Genomic DNA, 21642 nt, shown 5'->3' on the forward strand with positions numbered 1-21642 from the left:
TTATTACGGTAGCAACACGGTCGTGTTTTAATTGTCTTTGTGTGTATTTCGAAGACGACAACGTTAGCTATTTCGAATCTTCTATAAAATATCATAATTCTTCAAATAGCCATTTTGGATTTTGGCCCAAATCAGTTCCCGTAGTCATAGCCCCCAAGAAATCTCAGGCGCGCACGCGCTTTTGGAAAGTGTGTGAGAAAATGGCAGACGTCTCTCTGGATGAAGTTATACGACAGCGCCGTATTAACGTCAAAGCTGCAGCGAAAAGGTATTTTTTGAGTGTGGGGAGACTGGTGCATGTGTGTTTATTAAGGATTTCGAAACTTGTAGTAACATTTCTAAGCGCATATCGAAAACTTAGTGCTGCTTGTAGCTACTCGACAGTCGTAAGCTAACGTTAGCATGTTACAGCTAGCAGCGATTACGGGCTGAAAGCTAGTCTAATAGTGGCTTCAACAAACTGTAGGCCTTCACATTTGAAGCCATTCATATTGGAGACAAAGAAAACGTAGTTTAATCTCGGAACCACTCTCCGCTTAACTAAACAGATTTCTTTGTTTAAGTCTTTAAATTGCTCGTCTCTTTCAGCATTTTGTTTGTAGCTTCACTCGTCAGGCTTGGCTAACTAGCACGCTAGTGCTTTTGTTGGCAACAAATCGTAGTTTTGTCCTCACGTAATGAACAAATGTGGTAGCTGGAATGGGTAAAATTTTCCATAATTTTCAATAATCCATAAGTTTCCATAATCATCTGAGAAAAAAAATCATATTCAATGTGTTTCTAGAAGTGATTGTAACGTGGAAGGTATCGCCCTAATGCATGTTGTTGTGTTTGTGTTGTTGTTGAACCTAATGAAACCTTGTTTTTCTCAGGCCAGCGTTTGGACGAGGTTCAGGAGGAGATGGGAAAAGTTTTGATGCCAGACAGAAGATTGGAGTTAATGATGTGAGACAGAGGCTTGGAGGAGGCACAGGTAAAGTCCAGCAGATCAGTGGGTGTAAATGTTACTTTGTAATGAGCAAAGTCATTGTCTTAAAACTCTCAATTTCTCCCCTTAGGTTTTCAAGTAAAAGATGCCAGAGAGAAGCTGGGGCAGAAAGATGCTCGTTTCAAAATCCGTGGCAGGGGAGGAGCAGGAGTGGTGCAAGATGCACGTCAGATGATCAACTCACGCAAGCAGGGACAGAGTCAGTTCACCGTCTCTGCACCGACCACACTAAAGACAGCAGTAACACAACATTTACAGAGCCAGACGCTTGTGCCGCAGATACAGATACACACCAACAACAATCTTGCTGGTGTGAATACAAGGCAGTTTGGTTCTAATGCACAAGGACCGAGTCTGAAGGCCAGTGCAGTACCACAGCTGAGCAATAATGCAAGAATGATGGATGCTCGTGATAGGCTGAGCCTCAAGAGGAGCATTGGAGGGACACAGACACAAGCAGCAGTTGCACCACCTTTAAAGATAACTAAGACCATCCAGGTGAGAATAAATAAATCAGGCTTGTCCATATGTATGCTTGTAGAAATATACAGTCAGAACTTCCTTAAGTAATGTATTATGTTTCTTTTTCCAGCAACGTCCAGTAGGGATGTTAGGAGGAATACGTGCCGCTACACAGGTAGATTAGTTTCTCTTGACATATTTAAATGTAACAGGACATTTATGAGCCCATTTCTAAAGGTTTAAGATATCATACTAAAAGGATTACTTTGTTTTTCTACAGCCTACTCTAAATGAGCATGATGACGCCCCGAATAAACAGTTAAAGATCACAACTGCAAACAATTTGTTACAATCTCGGGTAAGATGTTTCTCTGTGACAAGGCTACATGTGGGCCTTTATACAGAAACTTCAGCGTGTCTGCTGTGCGTACCTACATGAACTAGAGTGTTATCTATCTTGTCTCTTTTTTTCACACAGCCTGGTACAGCAGGCTCAGCTTTCTCCATGTCAGCCCCCATCACCAAGGTGGTTAAGAATGATGCTTACACGGCCCCACGGCCCGCTGTTCCTGTGGCTTCTCCTCGGCCCACTACCAGCCTGGCTGCCACTCGGTCTTCAGCTGCAGCCTTACAGCCAGTCTCTAGGACTCTTCAGCAAAGCACAGCAGAAACCAGTGCAACAGCTCCTCCTCCTCCTCCTCAGGTAAATCCATTCATTTTTATCTGCAGCTCAGTGTGTGTTCTTTCAAATTGTGCTCATATAACTTGTGTTATTATGGTTTTTATTATTATAATTGGTCTTTTGGCTTGATGCAGCAAGTCAGACAAGTTTCTAATATAACAACTGCATCATGCCCCAGACAAAGGAAAATAATTGATTTCCTTTAATTGCTTTATATATAGCTGGGATGTGTGACATATAGTATTGTCACAACACTAGAATTTGAAACTCGATACTGATACCTCCCATTTTCAATACAACATCAAATATTTTGGCCATTTGCCCATAGTGCTACAATAAGGTCTTTTTTTTTTTTTTTTTTTGCAAAGTTAACGTCTTACCAGCCGGCTCACAGCTGGCTACAAAAAAAATAACAAACACATTTTAATAAATTATTGTAAAAGTAGAAAAGCTATTTTATCATATTGTCCACATCTGCCATTTCTTCCCTGTTCACACTGCTCTGCCTCAGTCTGCAGCCCTTCTTCTCCTCAGCTCTGCTCTTCAGGCCCGTCTGATTCTGCTGCTCTGAATTTTACTCTTTATTTTACTCAGATTAGTTCTCCACACTCTGGACTGACATCAAATTCGGAAATGCGAGCTTTACTGATCTCTGAAATTCCTCTTGAAGTGTTATTCAGTGTTAACTACTTCAGCTGTTAGTGAAGGGAGTAGCTGTGTGTCTGTCTGCACCTGTGCTGTGGGATCTTAAATCTTAATTTGATATTTTTAATATCGATTAATACCCAAGTATTGATTTTTATTTGACAATATTAAAAATAACTAGCGTAATTTTAAGATAAAAAAATTTAAATCTTCAAGATAACAAATAACTAATGTTGTAACAAAAATGTAGTGGAATATAGACTATGGCCACTTTTAGAAACAGTCCCGCATCCTGCAGAAATTATGCCGACAGTCAAAGGCAACAGCTGCTGTCAGTCTGCAGCTACATTTCTGCCACATTTCAAGATCTGCCAGCAGCCTGTCTTCATACAGACCCTTTCATTTTTACTTGCTCTTAATTCAATAAACAGCTGTCACTTTGTAAAACATTGTGGAGGTAAATCTTTTCTGTTTGTTTCATGCTTAAACTTAAACCACCGTTTAATATGTTTAAAGAACTTTGATTGGCTTTTAACTGTTATGCTCATACTATCCTTGCCTTTTTTGCCATCCATGCCACACCACAATGAACTCTTCTTACATCCGTAGATTTGCACATTTAAAGGGAAACGTGTAACGTGCAAAAGGCTAACAGGTGAAAATACTGAATGCAAGATAGAATGAAAAAAAGAATTTTTTTTTTTTCTTTGGTTGTTTTTGTTTTTTAAACCTGGCTGCAGACTCTTTATCAAATAGACCCCTGCAGTGATTCTGTTACATGTATCAGTTCGATTGATATTTAATGTGTTCACACAATCTTTACATTTACTTGACTGTTTGGTTTTGTCATTTTTCATTTCAGCCTACTTTTAGTCCTTTGGAGGGGACAAAAATAACAGTGAACAACCTGCATCCCCGAGTCACTGAGGAGGACATAGTGGTGAGGAAATTGCTCTGTTTGCCTTTAACCTTTTCTTGTTTGAGATTAAAATGATGTGCAGAGTGCTGTGAGTACCGTGATGAGTCATTCAGTGTGTATTTGTAATGCCTGTCAATATTTGTCCACAGGAACTGTTCTGTGTGTGCGGTGCCTTGAAGCGAGCACGGCTGGTGAAGGTGGGCGTAGCTGAAGTGGTGTTTGTCCGTAAAGAGGACGCTGTGAGCGCATACAGGAAGTACAACAATCGCTGCTTGGACGGTGAGTGCCAAGAGCAAGGACGCACACATGAAAGTCTTCTGTTTAACATGCAGTTTAATGGCTGCTGTAGCAGCGAGATGTTTTGCGAGCATGTTATACATCATATATATAGTGTTGTGAAAACGTGTTAGACTCCTTTCTGATACCGTAGTACAGTTTTCTGGTTCGTGTCAGACTTTTCATAACGAAACCATGTCCATGGTACAGACGTAGCCCCTCGTTTAGAAATAAGGACCTCGATTTGTTTTGATTAGTCTTTCTGTTTGGATCTACCTGGTTCTGCCTCATCTTCACTGGCCGTGCTGGTATTCTCTGTGCCTGCATCCACGTGGTGACTGTAAGCGCCATTTATAGTTACTACATGTTTTTGAAGTCATTTGTTTGATGCAGATTCTGAAATTTGATGTCTGAGAATAATGTATTTCGTCGTCATCTCAGTTTATTTAGAAGGCAAAACCTCAACAGGATCTTCAGCTTTATTGTGAAAGGTTTATGTGGAAAATAAACAAGCCGACGGCGGAGCCACACGTTGGGTTTACCGTCGTTGTTGCTAACGACAACGCGTAAAAACAGTCGCTTATCTGTCTGTAGTGTGGTTATTTTAAATATAGGAGAAAGAGAGAACTTTAAGAAATGAATTTAGCCATTACAGTGACCATGAAAACACTGAAAAAATACTGCAGTAAACAGTAGGGATGGGTATCGTTTAGGTTTTATCCGATACCGGTGCCAAACCGCTACTTTTGAAACGGTGCCGGTGCTTAAACGGTGCTCAAACCGGTGCTTAAAGAATGGAGAACACAAACTTTGTCCAAAAACCTCTCATGTTTAACTGTTTTCCACTTTTTCTTTGGTCATTTTAGCCTTTTTGGCCAGGGTGAAGGGAGCGTCTGCCATCAAACAAGAAGACAGCTGCATGTAACTACGACGGTGTTTGCTAGTTCACCTTACATGCATTAATGTAATAACATGGTTAGCCTACTCAACGTAAATTACACGCGAACAACATTAAGCTACTCACGCAGAGAAGAACGGCTGCTGCTGCATCATCATCCGTCATCATTTCTGCTACACTGGCAGGGCTAGGGGCCAGGACTTTCCTCTTCGGGTTTTTGGGGGATGTTGCTAACTCCGGGTCCGATAACAGGCAACCCACCCGCAGTAGATGTGCTCGGTGTGAGGTCTCGCAGCAAGCTATCAAATACGGCGCATTTTTCGGCTTTTAAAAAAAACGCTATGCGTCGCCAGGTGTTTCATCGGATTTGAGGTGTTACCTCCTTTGCACAGTATCAGCTTAAAGCACTTGTTGCAGGCTGCTGAGTTTGCATCTTTTGCTGTGAAGTACAGCCAGACTTTTGACCGCTTCGCCTTGGGCATTTTTAATCTGTAGCTCTGCTCTAAAAGAACGTACGTACCTGGACCCGCCTACTATCCTCGGAAACGTAAAATGATTGGCTAGAATTCAAAGTGTATGACATCTCAGGAAAAAAAAGCACCGAAATAAAGCACCGAAATGTGCGCTGCTTTTCGGTCTGGTTACTACCGTTTATGTCATGGCACCGGATACCGGTACCCATCCCTAGTAAACAGTTTATTTTGTGACACCAAGAAACAAATGATAGCGTAAAATGAAACGTTAGACATTTTCATATCGTCATCCGATATATATCGTTATTTCGAACAGCCCTAGGTGTTAGTGTGATGCCAAACGTCCTTCACAGTGATGTGATAGACTCATTGCCAGTTATTCCAAGTGCTTGATTGTAGTTCTTAATGCCAAGAGTGGCACAACCTGCTATTAGGTTTGCAGGGCAATAACATTTTCATATCAGGCCCCTTAGGATTGGGTAGCTTCTACGTTAGTGAACAAAGTCCTTATTTGAAAACTGCATTTTGTATTTACTCAGGTTTTCTTTGTGTGATATTCAAATTTGTTTGATCTGAAACATTCAAGTGTGGCAAACATGCAAAAACCTAAGATATCAGGAAAGGGGCAAATAGTTTTTCACAGATCTGTATGTGGTCAGGATCGTTGTGATTGGTTCATTTATGTCATCTGTTTTTTCCTTTTCTTGTCCACCCCCAGGCCAACCCATGAAGTGTAACCTTCATATTCAGGGAAATGTCATCACTTCTGATCAACCCATTCTATTGTGAGTGAGCCCTCGAGGCTTCTTTAGTTAATTTCAAATGAATCTCTACTCAATTGTGTTTGTGTGTGAGACCAGGGTTGGCTCAGACAGAGAGAGGGGACAGTATGTATAAGCGGTCCATGAAAAGGCAGTGAGTCACTGTATCCTCGTTATATGTGACCTTTTGTATAGACAAGGTATGTAGTGTGTTGGGTAAGTGAAAATCCAAATAACAGAACTGGTTAAAATGCATTACAGTGCTGATCAGCATCCTTCTACCCTTCACAGACTTCCTCTGTATAGGAAGAATCCTAAATTAAAGAAATCATTGTTTTGCATATTTTCATTGTGCCATAATCTGGCTTTTATCTACATACTAAAACCTATTAGCTATCCATTCACTGCATTCCTAAAGTAAAAAGTATTTTATTGTGGTCCTCTTGTGGTGCTGTCTAAAGTGAGCGACTCTGACTCCCGTCCCCCTTAAGGAAACTTTCTTCTGATTGGCTACCCATCATTAACAGAAGGGGTGAACATTGTGTGTGTGCGGGGCTTTTGTGCTCACAGCCAGAGCTGTGAGACTTAAATGACCGTGTTGTCCTCTTGTCCCCTTTCACTGACTTCACACAGATTCAGGAATAGAAAGAATAGTTTGAAAACAAACATTTAAAACAGTCTTTTAGCTTTGGTGACCTTAGTGGGCATATTTAATATGAACTGAGGCAAACTGTATATAAGGGAAAGCACCATAAGTCCATTTTGAGCTGGTTAGTAGCATTATTACATTGCTTTTGAAAAACAAGCTATTTGTATTTAAAGAAATGGATGTTATCAAGTTTAACTTCACACTGAAATGTAAATACCAGGTGCTGTTGCTGTGTTCTCCACTAGAGGTCAGGCATGTAACCCTTTTGGCCTAACAGCTGTCTCTTTAACTGAACTCAGTGGGAGGGGACCCCTCTGTGTTGTTTGAACCATTAAAGGACTTAAAAAATAGTAACAACTGTTTGACTTGCCCACAGGCGACTCAGCGATACTCCGGGTACAGGCAGCAGCACAAAGAAAGAAGGTCTGCCCGCCTCCTTATCACGGCCCGCCGGTCAGCGTTCCTCCTCTCAGCCCACTCCAGAGGTGGACCCCCAGACCATCCTCAAAGCTCTCTTCAAGTCCACTACACAGTCGACCTCCACCACTGAGCCTCCCAGCTCACAGGCCACTGCCTTTCGCATCAAGATATAGCCCACGTCTAAAGTGAAAACTCTGTCTGTTCATGTTAGTGCATTCTCAGTGTTCTCATTTCAAACTGTGGTGTTCACATTGACAGCAGCCAGCACACATTCTCATGAAACAAATTTTTACACATTTGATATACATGACTCCTGTGAACGTGAAATTCATCATTCATGCATCCTTGTTTGGGTTTTATCAAAAGTCACCTGTTGGTTTTGGAAACGGAGCGGGGGGAAGTTTCATATGATCTTTTAATCCGATGTAGAGGTGGAGGAGGGGTAGTACCAAATTTAATTGCAACGGGTGTTTGGTTTTTTTTTTTTTTGTATATTAAGTGACAGTTTGATTTAGTTTAATATATATCCCGTCATCCCGTCATTGCCGCTTGCCTCCAACTTCCAAAAGAGTAGGAGTTTAAAAAAAAAAAACCCAGCCCAAACCCTTTGACTAATTGACTGTGTGGTAGTGTTATTCTTGAGAGTTATGTAATATTTAAGGCTGAATATTCATGCAGGTGTGTTCATTTATCTTACCTGTGCTTCCCTTTGGGTTTAATGAGTGTGTATAATGCATTGGGGGAAAAATATATACAGACAAAACAAAAAACCAAACGTCTGTCATGTCTGTTTTATTAGGAAGGACAGTTTGGTTAAAATGTGGGAAGATGATTTAAATTGAGCCCAAAGTGATGCCAAAATAACTGAAAATACCTGCAAATCGGGGACTGGCGTAAGCTACATAATACCATAATAACTTCAGTAAGCTAGCTCTGAAACGGACATGTCAGTTTATTTAGTTTTAACATTCTTGTGGCATCCAGACTCGTATGCTCCGTGACTGGTTTTTGCTTGATGGTCAACATGTTTAATTCTTTCTATTATTACTCCTGATTTGTGTTGAAAGACTGTAATTTACGTTCTACTGCATTCTTGGTATGTAATGCAAGACGAGACAAAGTGGTAGGATGTATCTGAAATGTCACCATTAAATATTTAGCTTTGTAGATGATGTCTGAGACTCTTTGCTTTTCATATCATGATCTCTTTGTTGATTTATGTATCTGTGCTGTTAGGCTTTCTAAAAACAGTTCTGGACTTGTGAATGATTTACAAGTCTGGTGCTGAACCTTTAGCCGTCTTTGTTAAATACATAAATACACACCTACAAGTAAAACCAACAACCAAACTATTAAAAAGGAGAGATTCACTCCAGTTGTTGAAATTGGTTTGAGGGAAGCAAAACCATGGAGGCTAGTTTCTTTAATCATTAAATCAAGCTCAAATTTTCAACATACCAACTCAAACTTCTGAGAAAATAACTTAAGTAATTAGTTATTTTGAAATTTTGATATAAAAATTCATCTTCCATTTAAAAAACATCTAAATTTAAAACCCTGGAACAGGCTGGTGAAAAAAGTTATATGACAACATAAACGATAAATGATCCTCAGAGCATTTAGCCTCAAGGTCGAGGCTAAATTTGACCATTGAATTCATTTTTTAAGGTAGGCTGTAATACAAACTAAAAACTAAATGTGTGGGTTTAAAGCAAACACAGAACCTGCTTAGCAGAAAATCTGGGGAGGGGAACGGTACCAAACGGGAATTCAGTTGTACTTCCGGCGTGAAAGGTCACACCAAAATGGCGCCGTCCAAGAAGAAACACGCCAAGAATCAGGCTTCTGTTATTCCTGGAGGATTTACGGGTATTTCTAATTATTACGCCGTTTTTTCTGTACCGCTTTGTCCTCGTAGATAAATGTTTGTGTTACGTAACCCGGCTGGTGTGTGTATGAGTTTGTGCTGATCTGTAGTCTGCCATGTCGACAGGGTGATAGCAGACGCTGATGTGTTGTTTTTTCCCGTCTCTCCTCGCAGTGTTGTCCTTACAGTTCAGCTCCGATAGCGCCGCCAGGCACTCGCTGTACGTGAAGGAGCACCGGGTGCGAGCCGAGAAGAGTTCCCACAGACCGCTGGACCGGACTTTATTCGTGCTAAACATCCCTCCATACTGCTCAGAGGTAGCGCGCCTGCCTGGCTGCTCTGTGTGGTTTGTTTGTCCTTCATATAAACAGTAACTACTGCACACTGCCTTTCCTCTCACTGTTTGTGTATGTGTGTGTTACAGGATGTTGTCAAAGATTTATTCTCGCAGTTTGGCAGCATTCAGTCAGTTGAGCTGAAAGACCACCCGGGGTCCTCCCAGGAGGCTGGACCCAAACTGTCCAAGTTCTTCAAACCAGCTGAAAAACAGGTTGACCTGTGTTCCTGCGCAGTTGCTCGTTTGTTTATGTATGTTTTGTAGATTTCAGTTTCACGTTATGTGTCTCTGTCTGTTTCAGGGCTTCAAAGTTGGCTATGTTGTATTTCAAAACGCCTCCAGTTTACCAGCAGTTAAATCACACCCACATGATGTGCCTTTGGTGGTCTGCACAGAGCAGCGCCCAGTCAAAACAGGACTGCAGAGTAAGTAGGCTGTTGCTAAAGTGACACAGTTTAATGTATGAGGCTTAAATAAAACCAAACGAGACATAAAACCGCCCCAAACACAGTGGATGGCTACAAAAAATGCAAAATATAACCAAAGAAGCAAAAGTATCTGCAAAAGATGTGTTCAAAAGTGTCATAAAATACTCAGAGATTTAGCTACAGAGAGTCACTAATAATAAAATGTGACACAAATGACCAAAAATAAGTGTGAATAAGCTTATGAGTGAAAAATCTGTTATAAAGACGCCAAAAGTCAAGCTTAACGTAAATACAGTGGCTACAAATTGATGCCAAATGGGACATAAAGTGACCTAAGAATGAGAAGAAATGATGCAGAACATCTGGAATCATCTGTAACAAATGAGGTGTATGACACGTGTGTTGTATTTTCTTTATGGCAGAGTGGATCCAGCAGTACACAGACTCCTTTATCCAACCGGAGCAGCTGCAACAAAAAGTCGACTCTTTTATGGAAGACTACGATAAGCATAAAGAAGAGGTGAGAACTCTGTCGCTGTTCCTTCAGCACCGCTGACACGTCCGCTCCGCGTAGCTTCAACGTGGGTTTGATGTTTTGTCCACAGGAAGCGGAGCGGCAGAAGAAGGAGGCCGAGGAGGAGCAAGAAGATGAAGAGGGCTGGGTGAAAGTCACGAGAGGGCACAAGGGTGCCAAGGCGCGTCCTCACAGCGAAGCAGCCAATCAGAGGACTCTACAGAGGGAGATAACGAAGAAGAAGAGGAAGGAGCTCTTGAACTTCTACACCTGGCAGCACAGAAACACGCAGAAAGAACGTAAGTCTCTGATATGTTAATGACATTGTTTACATTTGAGGTTGTGAAAGCATTTTATTTAAATAAGTTTCCTTTTCTTTCTTTCTTTTCCAGATATCGCTGAACTAAGGAAAAAGTTTGAGGAGGATAAACAGAGAATAGCTCTGCTGAGGGCACAGAGGAAGTTCAGACCTTACTGAGTCAGCTGCCCGTTTTTTCTTCTCATTTCACTGCTTTTGTGTATTTCAGTTGCATTATAAAGGTTTTATGTTAATAAACTGGTATTCTGACTTTATTTTACGATGATTAAATTTCTCGCTCCTCACATTAATGATAGTAAATCTAGTGAAGCACAGTAAAGCTACAACATGAAGTACGGAAATTTTATAAAACAGCAGTTTAAGACTAATCTCTTTCGCCTGAATTTTAAGATCACAATTTTATGATTTTTGTTCAACTATTTTTATTGTGAAGCACAAGTAGACAATTTTATGACTTCATCAAATTATCAGAGCAGGCGCCAGCAACTTTCTGTGATGACATCATAGGTTGATCTTGGTGTATTTCTGCGTGTGTACAGTGTACCCATCTTCAGCCAAATGTCAGAGCTCATCTCAACATCTCAATCCTATAGAGCACCTTTGAGTTGTGCATGAAACAGATCTGCATTGTGGTCGAACATGTCAGTGTAGATCAAAATGTCTGAAGCACAGTCATGTCATGCCTTATTTCTTGATATTTTTCAAGAAAAATGGGTTCAGTAATTTATCGAAGTGCAAACACATACAGTACATGAGGCAATAACAGAGTTTGTTCACTTCTAACAAGCTTAAATCAGTATTTGGTGCGACTACCTTTATTCTCCAACACACTCAGAACTCTCTCGGGCAGCTTTCTTGTTCATTTTTTAAGTAGACTTCAGAAATAGTTCTCCAGACTTCTTGAAAGACATTCAAAGCTCTTCGTTGGAAGTTTGCTGCCTTTATTTCTGTTCTCTATCAGGAGGATCCTACACTGCTTTAATAATGTTGAGGCCCAGGCTCTGGGGAGGCCAATCCATGGCTGGTGGTTTCACTGTGTGTTTTTCTATCCAGCTACACTTTTACGGCATTGGCAGTGTGTTCGGGCTCATTGTCATGCTGTTAATAATTAGTTGGTTTCACATGGAATTGCATTGTGGATCAAAATGTGATGGCCTCACACCATGACAAAGCCTGCTCTGTGTTTTACAGATTGCTATAGACACTTGCATCCCATCAGATCTGCTGTTACTGATTTCCAGTCCAGTTTTTCCTGCCATTTGGCTCTCAGCCTTAAGCTCAAAAAACCAAAACAAATGCACATATGGACAAATTGACATTTATTGAGATGCATCTTGTTCGTCATGTGCTCGTTGCATTCTCCTGATGCTTGAACACACAATGAACAGCAGGACCACAAGAAGGCCAGCACCAACACCAGACAGGATGTATACGATCACCTGAAACACTAAGGAAGAGAGGGTGCGAGATTCTATTTAAAGAGTGTCATTCATACTCTTTCATGTAATGATTCTAGTTTGGTGTATTGCTGGATTTACTTTTTTCCCGTTTCATGCAGGGGTCTTTCTCGGCTTCAGTGTTATTCTGGACCAGCTGCATTGGCCCCAAAGAGACCAGTTGAAGCTGGTGGGGTTGAGATGCGGCCTCTCTTCTCGGCCTCTCCCCCTCAGATGCTTGTGGGAGGACACAGGACAGATTTTTAAAAAATTCCAAAAATAAACAGCACATTAAGTGTACTGTGGTATACTCACAAATGAAGGTACAACGCTGCGCACAGTCAACGTCATTCGTGCAGATTTCCACCCAACAATAGAAGTACATCTGAGTGAGAGAAAACACATAGCCAGGTCTGTGGGGGAAAAAAACAAAACGCTGCGTTGCTGAAATATTATAATCTGATGAAACATACTTCCTCTGGACTTGGATGGCCTGTGCTGGGGTCCAAGAAGGCAAAGGTCTTGACATCAAACCTCCTGATTTGTGAGTGAGATGTGGTCTTCCCCTGTTTGTCCACAGGGACAGAGCTTCTCATATTATCCTGAGGATTTGGACATCTGTACAAAAGGGACAAAACTGTGCTGTTATATTTTTAATTTTTGTTTTTTTATTGAGGGGTGGGGGTTAATAACGTACCCATCATAGAGAAGTGTCCACACAGAGTGTCTTGACCCAGGATAAGCAAAGCAGTCTCGCACTCGCAGGGAAAGTGTGGGATCTGGAGATGGCTGCACGATGGAAATCTCCACATTCACAGCTTCACGAAGGGGCAAAGTCAGTGGAAGCTGTTCCTCGGGAATAAAGGATGTAAAGGATGCATCTGCAGCAACAAACATATACACATCACCAGCTGTCATTTGCATACAAAGTGCCTTTTCATTCCATTTTAGTACCTGTGGCTATTCTCATTTGCACTCCGATGGACCCCAGTGCAATGACAGGTGGTGGATTAGTCACCGCATACAAAGACCGCAGTTCTGCTGCACGCTTCAGATCAGAGGAGTCGTATTCACACTGGACCTGAAGACTAAAAACCCCAAAACATTCATCACCACCAGTACTGTCTTCTAGAAGAAGATGTATCCATCTCCATACCTAAATTGAGAATTTTTCCCATCATTTCCTGTATGTAGCTCCACCACTTCCACCTCGTAGATCACCACATCTCCATTTGCCTAAAAGCCGGAGAGATTTAAAAAAAATTAAAAAAAAAAAGGTTTAAGAAAAGAAGATGATGTGAAAATTCATGGTGGACCACAGACACATCTAAATGAAAGCTTGTGCTCAATGCTGTGACTGGCTTTGTGTAACTGTGCAAAAATATTAGGATGATACCCCAATCTAAATATTAGATATAATATTTACCTTCCTCTTTGCACCGCAGTCTGAGACTCCTATCTTGAAGACAGCAGTATCTGGGGTTGTGACAACAGGGTGACAGTGCGGCTGATCCTTTACAATGAGGCTGCTGGGATCAATGGGCGTGTGTGCATCTGCAGCGTTTACTGAGAACACAAAGTGTCCGTCCAGAGAGCAGGCTGGATGGAGTCAAACAGGATAATGTTGCATAGTTGTTTTTTGAGTAAAACACAAATTAAAAAACCCAAAAACAAAACCCTGTTTTGTCCTCATCTCTGCATAATTGTCTTTATAACTACATAATGTTGAATACTGCATTAGCATGTATTGAAAGCTCTGCTGCCAACTATAGATGACATTTTACTGCTCATCAGTGCCAAACATTATTGGTACTGCTTGGTACCTGGTACTCTGTAGTACCAAACATATTTACAGTGGTAACAAGACTGCATTTTGTAATGAAGGCCACGCATATACTGGCAGGAGGTCTGTCCACAGTCAAAATACATAAACCTCTGATTAGGTATCCATTTCTGATATTTCTGATTTCCCTTAAGCCCCCCACACGACTGGTTATTAAGGGGTTAAGAGTCCTAGAAGCAGCCCTGCTTGTTTAGACGAAAGGTTGGAGGGGAAAATACAGATCTTACCATTGAGTGTGTAGTAGCAGGCTGAATCACGAGCATCATAGCAGCAGCCCAGTTTGTAGCAGACATCACTGGAAACCCTTTGGTGGCCACAGTCCACTCGAAGAGCTCTTTCAATGTCACAGTTTCCAGGGAATGCTGGAGAAGAGTTCTGTTTTTAAATGTCTTAGATCGTCACTCTGAACTGTGCAGACTCCTACCCAGTATTGGTAATTACAAGAACAACAAGACAACACTCTAAACTTGGCTCCATAGGGAAATTGTGCCAGGGTGACTTTTGACTGATGAAAAGGGAGAGCGGATTTTAGGTATACAGGACACAACTGGGTCAGTGAGTTTGTCAAGCTCAATCAGCTGTCTCCACTCACGTGTTGGGCGAGGCTGGGTCCTCTCACTTCTTGCCTTTATCAGGGGACAGCTGATGTTGACCCTGATCCATCGATCCTCTCCTGCCAGCTGGACCTGCAGCGGGATGACGACTTTGCTGCCCTGAGGATGAAAGGTTATTGCAGCATGGCTGTCAAGAAGTGACATACATGCAGATTGTAAACTCATTTTTACCTCCATTGGTTTCAATCATTAAAACTTAATAGTAAATATACTATAGTTGCATTATTTTTGGCCCTACTTGGCAATCCCATACATTTCCTTCATGTAAACTCTGCAGCAGGATTCACACCTCAACACGGACAAAGCAGCTGTCATATCTGCTGAAAAACGAGAGGCTCTGGTTCTTCACTCTAGCCACTTGCACTCCACAGGTCTTCTCATACTGAGGCACTGGGACTGTGGCCCCTGTCACGTCTAAGGAAACAAAGCACACACACACATGGTCTGAGATCAATGCAAAAGATGAGGGTCAACTAAATGAACCAAGCATCTTCCTCACATCCCGCTGCCCTATACCTCACCTCTGGCGTACACATTGTTTTTCACCATTGGACCAAACACAGCTCTGATGCCTCGGAGAGAGCAGGTGACTCGCGGCATGGCGAGCTGTTTCCTCTGCTCGAGTGTTTTCTTCCTGTGATCGGGGGAAAGGCAGACGCAGCGCCCAGCCATGACGGTGAAAAGTAAAAGAGTCGCGCAAATCTTTATAAAACGATAATTCATCTCGCTATAGTTTGCAAACTTAACAGCAGAAACATCCAGCCCTATCTAAGGCGCTGGAGACGGTCACGTGACAGCTGTTAATTAGTGTTAATTAATTTAAAGCTATGGGGTTCCTCGGGCTCGGGGACCAGTGCAGTGCAGAGAGTTAAAGGGTGTCGCAGACCTGCTCAGCGTCACCCGCCTGCGCGCACCGAGAGCTACAGAAGCTGACGTGCACGCGGCCACAGAATAAAGCCGGTAATTAATAAAAAAGGTCAACGTTTAAATATTAAATATCACACTGAGCGCATGCACGGCCAACTCTATCCTAAGGGGGCCATTAAATGAAAGCATTGCATAACTCGCTGGCCTCACCCCCCTCTCGCTCTCCCCATGGCAAAGCTTGTACCCACCCCAGTTATTATATAAGCAGTCTTAAACCTTTACTCACTGCCATCAGAACACCCACTCATCCTGTCAGAATTGCAAGGAAATGCCCATTTTGTTGCTCTATTCCAGCTGTGTTTGCTTTGAAAACATTTTGCTTTGCAATAAATGACCTGATTTTCTGTGCAGGCTTAAATGAAGTTAGTTATCTTAATCCAGACCTAGCTGGACTCCAGCACAGTGCAGCTTTCAAGCTAATTTTAATTTAGCTAAACCTTAATTATCCCATTCAAAGGCTACAGTATAGAAAGTGTAGTACATAGAATCAGGGAGAGATCTCGGCAGTTGCTATAATGATGTTGCCTGCGTGGATATGGTTGTCGTTTTTTCTATTTCCCTTATTGTCAACAAGTTTATATACACCGGGAGAAACAGATATATAGCCAATACAAAAGGGGGCAAATAGAACAACAGCAAAAGAGAAACTGGGAAATAATCGGTTACACTCTATGCATAGTTTTGTATAAATAACCTAATTTTTGTAAATTATTTTTTAATAATTTGCAGGATAAATGTTGTAACTGTAACATTTACTATATTAAAGTAAAAATGTAAAATACCTGGTTAAAAAAACAGTACTTCTGATTGCATTGCACGTCTACTTCATTGTATTTTGGATGGAAATATAACAGAACATAAAAGCTTGAATTACTTACGCACATTTTGATGTTAAACTGCGTATTAATACAGAGGATTATGCCTTAAATAGCGGCAGTACTTCATGTTGTAATACATCTATATGAGGGAGCAGGGCAGCTCACGAGTTTCTCCATCTGTGCTTTACCTTGTATAATATCCCGGAAACACCCATCATAATATGTAACTATATTATTTCAAATTATCAATAAAATGATGAACAGTTGGCTTGATTCACTTGTTTGTATATGTAACATTCAAACAATAGCTAATTATTAACTCTGTAATATTATTCTATTTTATCTACAGAATTCCTACATTAAATTACACTAAAAAGTAAAAGGAGTGGAAAAATAGGTGAATTAAAAACTACACGTTAGCAAAAAAATAACAACTAAAGCACCCCCCCCCCCCCCCCTCCCCGATGAGCTAGCAAAGAATTAGTAAATGATAACGGATAGGAACAACAACAAAAACCAAACCAACAAAACAAAACAAGACAAATAAAAAAACAAACAAACAAAAAACCCAGTGGATTTTCAGAGATAAAACTAAATGAATACGAACAAATCCAGTCTGGAAATTAACTGAAACTAAGTAAGAAAATAAATAATTAAATAAATAAATAAAGGAATTTCTTAGTAAAGGAATTAATAAATAAAATAAGATAAAATATATTAAAACTTGACGGAAAAAGACTGTGATAACTTGGAATCAAATTATTCATTTCATCGTCAAATTTATTTGATTATTTATAATTTACATTATTAGAAAAAAAATGTTACACCTATCCAAAACGGACATTCTGAATATTTCTAACTTTTACTGGGATCGTGTGAGACACTTCTTCTGTTTGATCGTGTGGATATTGTTTACAGTCCCACGGCAGGTCACGAGTTGTCAGACGGCGTGGTGACGTAAGGCTCGTGACGTTTCTGGGTGATTCCCGTCAGGCTGATAGACTGGCTTTAGCATTAAGCATAGGCAACAGGAGAGCGTAGGACGGCTCGTAAACATGGCTTTGAATCGAAATCATACGCATAACGGCAACGTGTTGATAAACAACGGAGAGAGGTGAGGGTATTACCTAGTGTCAGGGTGTTTAATTGTATTAACTAGCCAACTGTCGCCTCTGTTTTCGGCTTGTTTACCTTTTACTTTCCAATGCGTAGTCAACTCAATGCTATCCAACTGCTAGCCTCCAGCTAGCTGGCCTAGGTAATGTTAGCATTAGCTGTTTTATTGTTTACTGTATATTTCAGGGCGTTGTGTATTTTGTGTGCTCTTTTAACGGCGAGACATTTAATGGCCTTACTTTAAAATCGTCGCATAATGTGGTTTAAGCAAGATGCGTTAGCGGACTATCCAAACAGGAAGTTTTGGCAGCATTTTTTGTCAGGATGTTGAAATCTTGTAAAACACAAATGTCTTCCCATTGCATGTTTCGTAAAGCAATTTTTTTTTCTAGCTGCTGCGAAATACAATTTCTACATGTTAGCGTACTTTTTAGCTCCTTTATAGTTACTGTAAGCAGTGACCTAATTTTCATTTGCCTCATCTTTATCCAGTGTTTTAAGGGAGTGCAAGAATGTGGAGCTGTCATTCAGTGATGTCACCTGCAAGACAGATCTGCTGAAGGGGACCAAGAAGGGCACGGTGTACCTCACACCATACAGGGTACTACCCAAATTATCAATAAACAAAAGATTCCTGTGATGTTTACGGCTGCTTTTCATGTGCTCATGTATCCTTATGTAACTCATCTTTTTGCCTCATCTCTTGTTCACCGGCTCAGTTGGTGTTTGTATCCAGTAACACCAAGGACTGCCTGGGTTCAGCCATGTTCCCCTATTACCTGATGAAGGGCTGCAGCATTGAGCAGCCAGTCTTTGCAGCCAACTACATTAAAGGGACAGTGTCTGCTGAGCCCGGTGGTAGGAAGCCTTTTGCTTTTACACTTAGTCACTATCATTTGATTGTCTGTCTCGAAAACAATCTCATATGAACCCATATTAGTGAAAACTGTGGTGTATTAGTTTCAGAACTTTACTTTGCTTAAAAAAGGCAGCTTTCTGTATTTACTCTAAAGGGAATTGACTTTTTAATCAGGTGGCTGGGAGGGTCAGGCACATTTCAAGATGTCATTCCCCAGTGGAGGAGCCATAGAGTTGGGACAGCACCTCTTCAAACTGGCCACAAATGGTTCGTATGCCATTTTAATTCAGTACCTTTTCTTTATAACCAGGAAACACGTGTTAAGGTAGCTAAACCCTTTACCAAAGTAGCAGTCCTACTATATTAAAAACATGGTACAGTTGCAGTAAAAAACCAAAAACTTTAAAGATTAAACGCTTTATAGAAATAAAGGACATTACGATACAGATAACTCTGTGTCTTCTGGAGTCTTTGGAAAGTCACTTTTATTCTTTCTGTGCTCCAGCTTCTCGTGGCGCTCCGGTGCAGAATGGAGCTGCTGCCTACGGTTACCCTTCACCTGGTATGATGAATGGCTATGGCCAACCTCCACCTGCTCCTCAGGGCTATCCCTACCCACCACCTCCCCAGCAGAATGGCTTCTACCAGGGGCCTCCCCCTGCTGCTGGGAACATGCCCTACTCTTATCCACCACCTGCTGCTGCAGGTACACAGTCTCGCTGTCTGTAGGTCTATTTTTAAACGTCCGATTCAACTGAAGACCGGCGGCAACATAAGTAGTGATTTTTAAAATCTAGCTTATAGTCAGCGCAGTTGTAACTCCAGGTTCTGCATTTTATTTTGTAGATTTCTTTCACTTTCTTTTTTCCTTTCTTCCTCATAATCAATAAAAGTGCTTATAGTTTGTAGCCTTGTTTTCTTGCATTTGTATGTAAGCGCACTTTTTTTTTTGTCTCTTTGCACATAAGTTAAAAATGTGCACCCTCGAGGCGCAAATCATGCTGTCCCTCTCTCTCTGTCAGTGTCCTGTTTTTTTTCTTTATCTTTTTTATTGTGTAAATAATTGTACAAACAGGCTGCAACCCCCTGTGACCTTCAAACTGCATCTTTAAAAAAATAATAAAAATTCTGTTGGCCATCTGTGTTCCAGGAATGTACCCATCTGGTTTTGACTACATGGCCCCTCCTCCCCCGTACCCTGGGCCACCACAAAACTGGGCTGCACCCTCTCAGAACTGGACAGCACCACCACCACAACCACCTCCAGGTCTGTTTCTCTCACTCTCCTTTTTTCACTCACTCCCTATTTTTTTTTTTTTTTCTTCCTCTGTGCCACTGCACTTGTCAGATCGGATCTGTCTGCCTCAACATGAATCACTTCAAAGCACGCCATTAAAAAAGAAAAAAGGGGGGTGCTGATGTCTCCTTCTCTACAGATAAAAATGTCAAGGAATAAAACAGTCTTCTCGCCCTCATGTTGTTGTTTTTCTAGCAACTTTGGGGATTTTCGGTTAAAAACAGCGTCACCTTCTGTGCATCAGTCTGTGCTTCATCACCTTGTGCCAATAGATTTTTCTAAGTTTGAGGATCTTAGAAGTTTTCAGTTGCGCTTCATGTGACTACTAAAGCATTCTTCTGTGCATCTTTTCTCATTACAGTGTTAGGAACTGTTCTAGAGTATGTTCTGCGGTCATTACTCAGTCTTCATCTCCCTGTTTTTTGCCATTTTATGCACAGGTAACGCCAAGGCGGCTGAAGCAGCAGGCAGCGCATATTACAATCCCAGCAATCCACACAATGTCTACATGCCCATGGTAAGCTGCTTTGGATGTCTTTACCTCAGCAACATGTGACCTCTTCTTTAATGGCATTTTAATCATATTAAACCATCTTCTGGGTTTGCGTGCAGGAGCGACCTCCACCATACGCACCTTCTTCAAACTTCCCTGAAAAGAAAAACAACTGAAACGTGGGCAACGTCACTTCCAAGACACTCCTCTCTCGCATCCTCTGTATCCTAAATAAATTCTAAAGTGAGGTTTTTCTTTTTTCTTTTTGTAGACTGCAATAAGGTAATGCAATTAATATAGCGGTTAAAAAGATGTCAATTAAAATTTCCCAATGAGAGATTGTTTTTTTTTAATTTTTTTGGGAAGGACTATAAATGGAACAGCTAATGACGTTTTAGTGTTTTCCATATTACATCAAGTCATTTAAATGGTGGACAACTTGTAAAGCAACAGTTGGGATTCATTTTTTTCTGTCTGATTCTTCAGCACCTACGCAGGGACTCGTGCAGTGTCCCAGCTGGAAAAGGGGGGGGAGGATTTGGAGAATGTATTTTTAAAGACAGATTTGTTACCAAAACATTTTGTAGCCGTTTATTGATTGCAGTTCATGTAATTATTAATAATATCAGCTTCTACTAAGAACAGTTATGTATGATTGCAAGTGCATTGTGTTTCCCCATTATAGCTTTGTAGTCATTTTCCACATAAAAAAACCAGAACTGTGTTCATTTATGTTCAGCGACACAATAACTGACTGATTCTCATACTATGGCTCGCACAGACACGCAGACTGGTGACCAGTATGATCCTGTACTCAATCTAAGTAACTTCATTCATGGTATGACCTTAAACTCCCAGTTCTAATTGAGTATCTTTACAGGGTGGTTATCAAAAAGAGTTGCGTAATGTTCAGAAAGATTTCTTATGAAACGAGTCTGTGTATGTGCAATATTTCAGCCTTGCATAACGGCATTACAGGTCACCTGCGGGGTTATCTGAATGACCTTGTGCTGTACTCTGAGCTTCTGTTGTGTTGCTGTATGCAGAGCCAAGCTGAAACCAGAGCTCTTCTCCTTCAGTAATTAACCTAGTGTGAGGTTACAGGTTACACTGATTTATTAAGGCTCACCAGTATTTTGCCTGCAGGTGAAGCTTCTGAGTGCAGACTGTTATCCCTGATTCTGCTCAGTGTGCATCATTTAGCACCCGTTTGAAGGTCTTTTTGCGCATAGTTGTGGTGGTTAGAGGTTTTTGTTTTTTTTAGGTAGATTTAATCAAATGCCTGTATATTAACATCTCTTTTCTTATTCTTTTTGCTGAATTTGTCAAAAATCTAATAAATGTCAATTATTAAATTTCCCCCATTTTTGTCTTCAGTCATTTATAAACTGTCAGTTATTTATGCCATGTTTATTTCATAGATCTTAAATCAAATAGAGCCTCAGACAAACAAAAATAAATTTTACAGAGTATCATTTTTTACAGGGAGTGCAGAATTATTAGGCAAATGAGTATTTTGTCCACATCATCCTCTTCATGCATGTTGTCTTACTCCAAGCTGTATAGGCTCGAAAGCCTACTACCAATTAAGCATATTAGGT

General features: G+C 41.0%; 4 protein-coding genes across 6 annotated transcripts; 3 read left to right on the top strand and 1 right to left on the bottom strand.

Annotated features, from left to right (window-relative positions):
* The first annotated feature begins 26 nt into the window (after positions 1-26).
* poldip3 (polymerase (DNA-directed), delta interacting protein 3) lies at positions 27-8340 on the top strand. Of its 2 annotated transcripts, none has more exons than XM_080300991.1 (10): positions 27-268; positions 873-973; positions 1059-1486; positions 1581-1625; positions 1731-1808; positions 1929-2146; positions 3636-3717; positions 3846-3975; positions 6062-6128; positions 7130-8340. In XM_080300991.1, the coding sequence occupies exons 1-10, from the start codon at positions 201-203 to the stop codon at positions 7344-7346; spliced, it is 1434 nt and encodes a 477-aa protein (XP_080157117.1). In that variant the 5' UTR covers positions 27-200; the 3' UTR covers positions 7347-8340. The 2 variants fall into 2 exon arrangements, with proteins under 2 accessions (XP_080157117.1, XP_026021479.1); XM_026165694.2 differs by having other exon boundaries at positions 32-268; positions 1929-2153; positions 3640-3717.
* Positions 8341-8887: 547 nt separating this feature from the next.
* On the top strand, positions 8888-10875 carry rrp7a (ribosomal RNA processing 7 homolog A). The gene is made up of 7 exons (XM_026165700.2): positions 8888-9042; positions 9215-9357; positions 9465-9590; positions 9679-9802; positions 10228-10325; positions 10411-10618; positions 10712-10875. Exons 1-7 carry the CDS (start codon positions 8979-8981, stop codon positions 10795-10797), a joined length of 849 nt encoding a protein of 282 aa, XP_026021485.1. The 5' UTR covers positions 8888-8978; the 3' UTR covers positions 10798-10875.
* Positions 10876-11940: 1065 nt separating this feature from the next.
* On the bottom strand, positions 11941-15499 carry LOC113021202 (zona pellucida sperm-binding protein 4-like). Of its 2 annotated transcripts, none has more exons than XM_026165701.2 (12): positions 15053-15499; positions 14821-14945; positions 14510-14630; positions 14145-14279; positions 13501-13673; positions 13231-13310; positions 13029-13162; positions 12772-12955; positions 12548-12692; positions 12390-12459; positions 12177-12311; positions 11941-12085 (listed from the first exon to the last, which is right to left on the bottom strand). In XM_026165701.2, the coding sequence occupies exons 1-12, from the start codon at positions 15252-15254 to the stop codon at positions 11958-11960; spliced, it is 1632 nt and encodes a 543-aa protein (XP_026021486.2). In that variant the 5' UTR covers positions 15255-15499; the 3' UTR covers positions 11941-11957. The 2 variants fall into 2 exon arrangements, with proteins under 2 accessions (XP_026021486.2, XP_080157118.1); XM_080300992.1 differs by having other exon boundaries at positions 11941-12109.
* Positions 15500-17231: 1732 nt separating this feature from the next.
* On the top strand, positions 17232-21400 carry wbp2nl (WBP2 N-terminal like). Its single transcript, XM_026165702.2, has 8 exons — positions 17232-17390; positions 17885-17993; positions 18112-18250; positions 18426-18518; positions 18757-18957; positions 19402-19518; positions 19989-20065; positions 20161-21400. The coding sequence occupies exons 1-8, from the start codon at positions 17332-17334 to the stop codon at positions 20215-20217; spliced, it is 852 nt and encodes a 283-aa protein (XP_026021487.1). The 5' UTR covers positions 17232-17331; the 3' UTR covers positions 20218-21400.
* The last annotated feature ends 242 nt before the right edge of the window (positions 21401-21642 follow it).

This window comes from Astatotilapia calliptera, chromosome 4 (assembly GCF_964374335.1).
Source record: "Astatotilapia calliptera chromosome 4, fAstCal68.1, whole genome shotgun sequence".
In the NCBI taxonomy this organism is placed as follows: Eukaryota; Metazoa; Chordata; class Actinopteri; order Cichliformes; family Cichlidae; genus Astatotilapia; species Astatotilapia calliptera.